General features: G+C 32.4%; 1 protein-coding gene across 3 annotated transcripts in view; it reads left to right on the top strand.

Moving 5' to 3' along the window:
- The window catches only part of LOC108977559 (protein similar), a 165868-nt gene that overhangs the window by 138023 nt on the left and 17611 nt on the right, over positions 1 to 10234 (top strand). For all 3 annotated transcript variants that reach the window (XM_018947286.1, XM_018947287.1, XM_018947285.1), the window contains one exon: positions 246 to 1057. In XM_018947286.1, coding sequence (XP_018802831.1) covers positions 246 to 1057 — 812 coding nt within the window. The remainder of the gene's footprint in view (positions 1 to 245; positions 1058 to 10234) is intronic.

Consider the following 10234-nt stretch of genomic DNA (forward strand, 5'->3'; position numbering starts at 1 on the left):
ATAAATCATATTTTTAACGAAATACTCAGAAAATATAGATATTTAATTTTTTATATTCAAATGTAGATAAAAAAGATATATGAAGAAAAATAATAAATAATAATTAAAAACCTCAAAACTCAACGAATTTCCGCCAAAAAGCGCACATTTCTGTTTGCAACAAGACCAAATTACATTTTTTTCAGTTTTTATAGCAACTTTTACTAATTTTCTTTTGCTCCATCTTCCTTCGCTACTTCGTATAGCTGGCAATCTTGACTGCTGGAATGAGTTGTTGCAAATCAATGTCAGCGACACTTCATCGTCGGCATCGCCCTCGCCCGTCGCATCATTGAATTCGCCAACTCAGCAACAACAACAACACAAGCTGGACGATTGCAAAACGCACTTGCGCCTGGAGCAGCAACTGTCGTCGCCACAGCAGCAGCAGCAGCAGCAGCAGCACAATATCATTTTGAATGCCGTGCCATTGATAACAATACAAGACACTAAGAATATTTTGTTGCAACAACAACAACAACAACAACAACAACTCAATGTCAGCAATAAAATGCTAATAAAAGATGAAATGTTGCCAGTGCAACGTGGCGGTCATAAAATCACAACAATCAAGCTGTTGCATGGCCAAGCAACAACAATAACAACACCAGCGCTTGCCACAGCCGGCGCTGCACCGGTGCGTATGATTGACATTAAACAGCAGCAGGAACAACAAAGGCAACAACAGCAGCAACAGCAACAACAATCGCATAAACGGCATTTGGTGAGCGCCATGCCCAGCGCACAGCTGGAGAGTAAACGCATGAAGAGCGCCGCAATGGACTTGCAGGCTGTGCCACAACTGCTGCAACAGCTGGTGTCGCCGCTGCAGCCGCAACACTTGAAGGAGCAGCAACAAAAACTGCAACAACAACAGCAGGCGCGCAAAGCCAGCAGTGGCATGTCGCGCTGGGTCGCCAGCGCCGAGCTGAAAGCCAACGCAAATGGCATGCAACAGCAGCAACAACAACAACAATCGAATTCAGTGCTGAAGAATTTGCTAATTAGCGGCTGCGATGTAAGTGCAGGCTATTGTCTGGTGCCGATGCGGCCCAAAAAACTAGCGAAGGCATAAATTGTTGCGCACGCATGTGTGGCGGCGTGGGCGAAGGGACGTTGTTGGCTGACGCGCCTTGTGGTGTTCGACAGCCACACCTTGGTCCACTTCAGCGCCGCACATTGGCGCATAACAAGTTGTATTTTAAAAATACATTTGCCCAATCAATTAACCAACACAACCGTTTATTTGCCGTTGTAGATGGAAACACAAAGCAATTTACAAAAACAAAACCAAATTGAATATTGATATTGAATTTCGCTAATATGCGGTTACAGGCTGGTGTTTGGAATTGGTCTTCAGACACAATTAGCGCGTAGTTTACTTTAAAACGTTGCATATTGGTTTATTTAGTTTTATAAATTTTGTAGATGGATCGATTTTATGATTAATACGCGCACGCAAACATTTTTTTGTTAAAATTTAATTATAACGCCGTAAGTTATGCTAAAAGAAAACTGTAGATACAGCAAACTATAGAAAAAAATATTCTTTATATCTAATAATTAGTACTAGAACAAATTAAAATATTATTACAATAAAAATATTGATTTAAAATTACGTTAATGAGTGTAAGCTAGTTAAATAGTTTAAACTATAACCTTAGCACTAGTCGAATAGCTCTAARCAGCGTGAGAAATGTGGAGAGACAGACGCTACGAGATTTGTTATAGCAATACACACACATGTATGTAAAGAAACTTGCACAAAAACACACACACACATATGTGTATTTATATACATACCTATATACTTATATGTATATACTTTATATATATATAAAACCAGATATCAGAAGTTGCAATCAATTCTCCGCTGTTGTTATTTACACTAATTTTAAATTCAGCTTTAAGTTGACCAAAAAAGGAGAATTTTTTTTAGGCTAAAATTAAAGTTGTTAAATTTGTTAAAAACGGACACTGTAAATAAATAATTTAGCTACATGCATACATATATATAAAATGAGCGCAAGCAAAAATGCAAGCTAAAAAAATAAAATATATAAAATTATTTGACAAAAACAAAAAAAAACATAATGAGCGTTAATGTAATAGGTGGTTGGACAGAATGCGTTGAAGAAGAAGAAAACAAACGTAAAAATATTAAATTAATCAATAATTTCCAGCAGCACAGCTTAACAGACGCCAATGTCAAAAGCATGCCTTTGCGCACTGTATCAGCCGACAAAGTGAAGGTGTAATGCTGTCTTTATAAGACTTGCTAATTTCGAGATTTGAGTTAGTATGCCGTATAGTTAGCTAAACCAGCGCACACATACCAACAAACAAAAGCAAAAACAAAAACAAACAGCTACTATTATAATACTTGAGCTTGTGCGCATTGGCTCAGTTACATATGCAACATAAATACACACACATACGCATACACATATGTATTTTTAAATAGGGTTAAATTATATAGACGTGTTTATGCACAAACTGTAGCGACTTTAATTTTCTACTGTGATAGAATTTTCCTTTTATTTGTGTAGCTAGCATGCACACACACACACACACAAATATATATACATACAGCTAAGTTATTTAGGAAGTTGTACACTCGTGGCCACTCAAACCCTACCACTATACTAAAACGTAGTAAAATATGTACAATACTTGAAAATTTTGAGTGCGTAGCCGCGAGTGTATATGTAGACAGAGAGCCAACATTAGAAAGTCAATTTGTTGTATTTTTCGCTTATTTCCGGGCTTTCGTGCGTGGATTTGTTTAATATTATTTTAGCATAACGATTTTGTGGTTAAAAAAGGCGTGATTAAACACTGCTACTAGCTTGATATTTTACCACCATAATGAGTTTATAGCTTTTTTGTTGTTTTTTGTGCGCCACAAAACAGAGAGAAGAAATTTGGTTGGCACCGTTGAAGATTTTTCTAGAGATGTGTGCAACATAAAGCAGTTTATATTTATTTGTAAGTTTAATTGAGCAATTTTGGAGTTAGAAGTGAGACTTTGGGGTTAGAAATGAACTATTGACGTTAAGGAATACATTTTGAGGTTAAGATTTAAAATTTGAGTTTAAAACGAGTTTTTCGGCTCAGAATCAGCGCTTGACATGAGAAAAGAGCTTTTGAGGTTAAAATGAACTTTGGAGATCAGAAAAGAGCACTTGAGGTTAAAACGAACTCTTGAAGCTAGAATTGAACTTTTTGGGTTAAAATGAACTTTCGGGTTTAAGAATAAAATTTTGAGATTGAAATGAGTTTTTCGGCTTAGAATTAACGAATGAGAAAGGAGCTTTTGAGATTAAATTAAGCTCTTAAGGTGAGAAATGAACTTTTGAAGTTAAAATGAACTTTTGCGGCACTTGAGGTTAAAGCAAACTCTTGAAGTTGAAGGATAAATGAACTTTTGAGATTTTAAATGAACATTTGAGGTTAGAAACGAGCACTTGAGGTTAAAACGAACTCTTATAGTTAAGAATGAGCTCTTGAAGTTCGAAATAAACTCTCGACCCTAAAATGAGCATTTCAACTTAGAATACAGTTTTACAGGTTAAAAAGAGCATTTTAGCTTATAAGGAGTGTTTGAGCTTTGAAGTGATCTTGTGAGCTTAGAATGAACTTTTGAGTTTAGAAAAGAGCTTTTGTGGTTCGAAATGCGCTTTTTAGGTTAGATATTAGAACTTTGGAGGGTAGATTAAGCTCTAGAAAGAGCTTTTGGGCTTAGAATGAACTTTTGAAGTTATAAATGAGTTTTTGAGTTTAAAAAAAGGGTTCGAAGTTCAGAAAGAGTTTTTGAAGTAAAAATGAACTTTTGATTTTAGAGAGAACTTAAAATGAACTTTTTAAGGTTAGAAATGTGAAGTGTTGTTAATTTAACCACGTGATATTTATAATTTGATATTATTGCCATTATTTGCAAAAAAAACTTATTTTTTTTTTTAAGTTCTTGTATCCACCAAAGCATTTTTTAAGTACTTGTTTCCGCTAAAGCAAAGTAAGACCACGTGTGTTGCCACCTTTTCAGTTTGTGCAAATAAATAATAATATACCTTTATTTCAGTTTTCCTATATTTTGTTCTACCATAACTCTGTTGACTATAAACAATATATTAGTAACCTTAGAAGCAATATGAAAATATATGAAAATAGTAAAAGAGTTGGGTTTCGATGAACATTGTGGTAAATATAGCGAAAAATTGTGTTTAAAGTAGAAAAATATAAACAATTGGAGCGCTAATGGTACAAAAACAACAAGAAATAATATAACGAAAGTAAAATTTGTCACAGCCACACTAGCATTAGCAAGTAATGCGTTGACTTTGCTAAATTTGAACAGAAACAAAAAATAAAAAACGTAGTTTTAAATAGGAATAGCGGAATTATGTAAGAAATTTGCAAAGAAAACGCAAAAAAAAAAAACACATTGAAAATACTAAGCAAATGAAATACAATATTAATGTTATGTGTTAAGTCGACGGTAAAAACGAGCTGTAAGACGTTTGGAACGACTGAGATGGCGACACAAACTAACTGTTTGCAAAAGGAAGGTGCAAAACGGACTTTGGCAGCATAAATTAGAATAGTTATAAAAAGTATAAGCGAAATCACTAAATTTGCAAGTTCATTAAAAGCCACTAATAGTTGACAGACACAGTTGCATAGTAAAAAGATTGTAATATGTAGTTATGACAATAGTAAGGCAAATAAAGAAAATAACTGCAATAGCAACAAAAACCCTACAAAACGGAGCTTTAAATAGACAAATGAAACTAAAAAGGAGAAAATATTGAAACTACTAAACTGAAAACAGAAAAAATTGCAACAACACAAATAAAATCTTAAACATGAAACAACACAATAAACTTTTAAAAATTAAACTTTAAAGTAAAAATTACAAAATAGTGAAACAGCAAAATTAAACAATAAAAAATGAGACTACAAAATAAGAAATAGTAAACAATCAAACTGTAAAATATTCAGAAACTCCATTGGAAATGTTAAAAAACAAATATTTTAGTTTTTTTTTTTTTGCAAATTTTCAAAAATTATGTTCAAGCATGCGTAATTTGCATACAAATAGTAATATATGTCAATATTTAGCCAAAATTAGCGCCGCACTCTCTCCAATGTGCTTTAAATATCCAAAACAAGTGACATCACATACTTAAAACTACTTGCATCTTCTACATGCACACGCTGTTTATTCATTTCAACCCACTTATTTACTTAGTTACATAAGTTGTAAAGCAACTTCTTTAGTTTTAAGCTTATTTTTGATAACCTTTACTACATTGTCTTGTCTAAATATACGCTCAAACTACTTGAAGTTCTTATGTATATGCACACACACTGTACTATTTTTATCTTCTTTTTTTTTAGTTGCTAAGCAATATTTTCCTTTTAAATTATCTATTATATACTATATAAGACACCACTTATGCTTTCGATTTAATTTAGTTTTAGTTTACAAAAGCGCAGCCTCGAGTTGTGAACAGACGATATACAAACAATAACAAAAAAAGTAATAATAGTAATAATAATAAGTTTAAACATCATGAAAAAATAAATAAGATTTTTTTCTAAAACATAATGCAAATTGCTGAACAAAGTTGGTTTTATTTCATTTTTTGCATTGCAAAGTTTTAGTTTATAACTTTTTTATTTTTAATATATGTATGTAAGCGTTTACTTTTTCACCACACATAAAATAACAGTAAATATTGCAATTTATTTATATATAATTTTTTAAACAAACTTTTTTATGAATATATTTGATTGTAGTTGCCCATATATTTTTTATGTACTTTATATATACACTATTCCACATTTTATTTGGCTGCCTTATGATTGCTCATACGCCATGTCCAACTTTAAATGCGCATTTTTATATATTGTCTATTTATATTTACCTATACTCCACTCCACAGTTATTGAAATAGCGATCTGAAATTTGCACTTGCATTTTTCTCGCCAAGGAGCTGCTCATTTGTCGAAATTGCCAATATCGCCCAACTATAACATATAGCTGCCATACAAACTGAACGCTAAAAATCTAGTTCTTGTATGGAAAATTATTTGAAAAGATATCTTTACAAAATTTGGAATATATTCTTTACCAAGAAAACGCTACAATCTTCAAGAAAAATTTTCAGATTGGATCACTATAACATATAGCTACCATATAACTTGTCTGCTGAAAATTTAGTTCTTGTATGGAAAACTTTTTTGTTTTTTTTTTTTTGACAAGGTATCTGCACGAATTCGGCATAGATTATTTTGCTAGAGCTTGTTAAAATTTCCGAAAATTATTTTCAGATCAGACTGCTATAACGTATATCTGCCATACAACCGAACGTTCACGATCAAGTTCATGTATTAGAAACTTGTTTATTTGAGAAGATATCTTCACAAAATTTGGAATATTTTTTTTTACCAAGAAAACGCTACAATCTTCAGAAAAATTGTTCAGAACGGATCTTTATAACATATAGCTGCCATTGAAACTGACCACTAAAAAACTAGTACTTGTATGTAAAACTTTTTTATTTGACAAGATATCTTCACGAAATTTATCAATATATGCTTTACCAAGGCAAGGCTACAATCTCTGAAGAAATTGTTCAAATCAGATCACTATAACATATAGCTACCATACAAACTTAACATTCAAAATCGAGTTAAAGATATTTTTATATCATTTTGTGCTATTAAAAATTCACTTGTGAAGGGTATAGAGCTCCGCTGCAGCCGCTGTCAACATTTTTTTTTTGCATTTTTTTCATAAATTTATAATATTCGTTACTTTAGCCACGTGTCTTATAACATACATATACACTTGAAAATTTTCTCCTTTTTCAAGGCTCTCCTGGCATGTTCTTATTTAGTTTATATTATTATCAATCCACTGACCTCACCAAACGCTTAGTTATTGAGTCTATTTTTGAAATTTACTCAAACGCTGGTATACTATATGCCTATCGATGTATAATTTGTCTTGGCTTTGTGCACTATTTCCTTCAGTAAACTTGCGTGCTACGCGCCTATTTACAGTTATTGCCTAAACATTTTTTATTGTGGCATTACATACTTGCTTATACATAGATATATGCATATACCGTTTTCTCAATATTTGTCAATACCAATTATGCCTAAGTTTTTATGATCATTTCATTTAAACAAAGAAAAAAATGCCGCTCAGTAACTGAGTACCGAGTGTTATTATGCGGATTGTTATATACATACATAAATAAGTATGTTCATACAGCGTACAATTTAATTTTCTACATATTTTCATATCCCAATGTATATTTGATTATATTACTTGATTTCCTTATATGAATCATATGCAGTAGTTATAAAACTAGCTTGATATGAAAAAAAAAAATAATAATAATAATTACATTTTTTACATTTACTTTCTGTCCCAACTATATATTAAAAAAAAAAAATACTTTTATCAGCCACTTCACTCAAAGTCAAGTGAATTCTCAATATTAATTCGTTTAAAATTTTAAACCAATTTCCACGCGAGTCAGGCAAGGACATTCTCTTTAATATTTAATGTGGAGTCACTTAATACTTAGTAAAATCAGTAGAAGCTATGTCATGTTACACACACATATGCGTATGAACGTTGATTGCTTTATTGCCTACATGCGCCTAAATGCAGGCAACAGCAAGTTAACCTCGACTCGCTATATAGTCTTATAGACCAGCTCTTGCACGCATAGCATACATTTGTATATCAATTGTGCGCTTCTTTGCTGCTTCAATGCCACTAGATTGGCCTGTGCGCATTTTCGTGCAGAACTTTTCCACAGAAAGTAGTTATATCTTGTAGTTCGCAAATAATTGTTTGAAAGAGTTCCAAACAAATGTTCACATATACTCAAATATGCATATAAATGTGTACGTATGTATCATGTGTGTACCGAAAAATATAAAACTATTTTTTTTTTACATAGGTACATATTTTCTTCTAATATGATATTGTTGAGCAATTACATTGCTACGCCTTACTCTTCACTTCCCCTTTCTGACATATCTACATAGTATCTGCTTGCTATATATCATTCACACCCAAAATATTGATTTTGTGTTAAGCATTTTTCGTAAAAAAGTCGGTGCCTATCATTAATCCTTCAAAATCACACAGACACATACATACATATTTACATGAGTATACCACATATTATTAGGCTGCCTTGTGATTGCTCATACGCCATATCCAACTGCCTTATAACTTGACGTGTAACAGCCTTGCTTGTCATTTGCTCTAACCAACTACCGCGCTGACATACTTTGTTTTACTATATATGTATATACATATATAATTTGGATTTTTCGACTGTCTCACGCTGTGATTTTGTTTCCTGCTTCGCTTCCGCTGCTATATTTACTACACTAGATACAATGTGGCTCACTCACATATTTCTACGGCTTCGTTATACTTATATGTATATGTGTGTGTATCATCGCCCACTTGTCTACCTTCTCGTCTGCCATGAAGTCTCTTGGCTTGTTTCCGAGCTTCAACTGTCAGTCTGCCCGACAGTTTGCGTAGCCTAATCCGCTCGGCAAGCACACACAAACTCATACACATACATAAAAAATCACACGAGTGCCATTAGGTATGTGTGTGTGGGAGTTGTTCGACTGGCTTTTTGAATTTGAATAGGCGCTACTGGCCTCGAGCCGCACACTCATCCTAGACGCGCATTGATGAGCCTTGTAATATTGTAAATGTGTGACACTCAATGTAGGCGTAGTTGTGCGTATATTCGCGATGAGTAAGCTTTGTTGTGCAACTTTAGTTATAGCTTATTTGCTTTCACCTTTCATGCCTGCTGACTTCAGTTGCAATTTATGGTATTCTTTATTGTTTTGTTTTTTGAAAGGTCTATCGACTTTTTGTGTGTTGAGCTTATGTTATTGAGCTCTTCACTGCTATGACACATTTTTGTAACGGAACTCATCAGTGAAATCAATAAATACACCCATACAATCATGCATCATTCATACACACTTACATGTGACCATAAAGTAACGACGAATCAATGCTACCTCAATAAGTGAAATAATCGAACACACATTTTCAGTTAAGGACATATCTACCTCCAGCGTTGCATTTACGATATTTATACAACAGCGACAACCAAATTAGCCACAGTACATACATAATTGTATGTGAAGCGTAGTAAAAGATATGTTATGTACAAGTAATTAATTTATATAATATTAATATATATATAATATATATATATATACAAATATATACGCATATGTACATACATATAGTGTATAGTAAAATATATATAATATTGTAGTTTAATAATAACTGTAGTTGAATCCCCTTAGTCATAATCAAATAACTGTGTGTTAAGAAAATTATAAGAAAAAGAAAATGAAGTGGGCGTGGTTAGATCAATTTACATACCAACAAAGTTGTAGATTAGCTCAATTGCAAGTATTATTATATATTATTCTTCTAATTGACATACCTCGTCCAACCGTTCATACCAGCCTTCAAGTGAAAGACTTATGATTATGCTACCTTTGTACAATTAAATTACTGCGGCCATTTAAATAATTTCATTGTGCAGGTCAGACTTTAAAAATAACTCAAAAAGGGCAAACATTTTACCCGTCTGTTTATTTCTATTATTTAGTATGCTTTGAGTTATTGTTGTTGTCACAGCACAACACAAATCACTCATGGGTTTGTAGAACAGTCCATGCCCGGTTGAAATTTTTATTTTTTCGTTTCGAACTCGATTTTTGATATAGTCAGAATAAGAAGGAAGGAAGAATAATTTTTTTTTTAATAAAAATTACTGGAAAAATTAGAAAAAATGAAATCTTAAATCAAACATTTTTTTTGAATTAATTTATTTTTTGCAAAAATTTTATTTTGGAATAATTCAAAAAACTTTTTAAATATGTTTTTTCAAATAATACCATTTTTTTTTTATCCTTTTTTACTCATTTTAGAGTATTAGAACTAAAACAACTTTACGAGTATTAAACAAGCAGTTCATGGTATTTGACAAGCAATCCTAATCCTAATTGTAAATTAACTAGTATATGGTAGAGCGAAATGTGCTTACATAATTGTGTGTTTGGTAAAATGTGTAGTTAAGTGTTAAAAAAGACTGCGCGCAATAAAACGCAAAAA

The sequence above is a fragment of the Bactrocera latifrons genome, unplaced genomic scaffold, assembly GCF_001853355.1.
Source record: "Bactrocera latifrons isolate USDA-ARS-PBARC rearing strain unplaced genomic scaffold, ASM185335v1 scaffold_91, whole genome shotgun sequence".
Taxonomy (NCBI): domain Eukaryota; kingdom Metazoa; phylum Arthropoda; class Insecta; order Diptera; family Tephritidae; genus Bactrocera; species Bactrocera latifrons.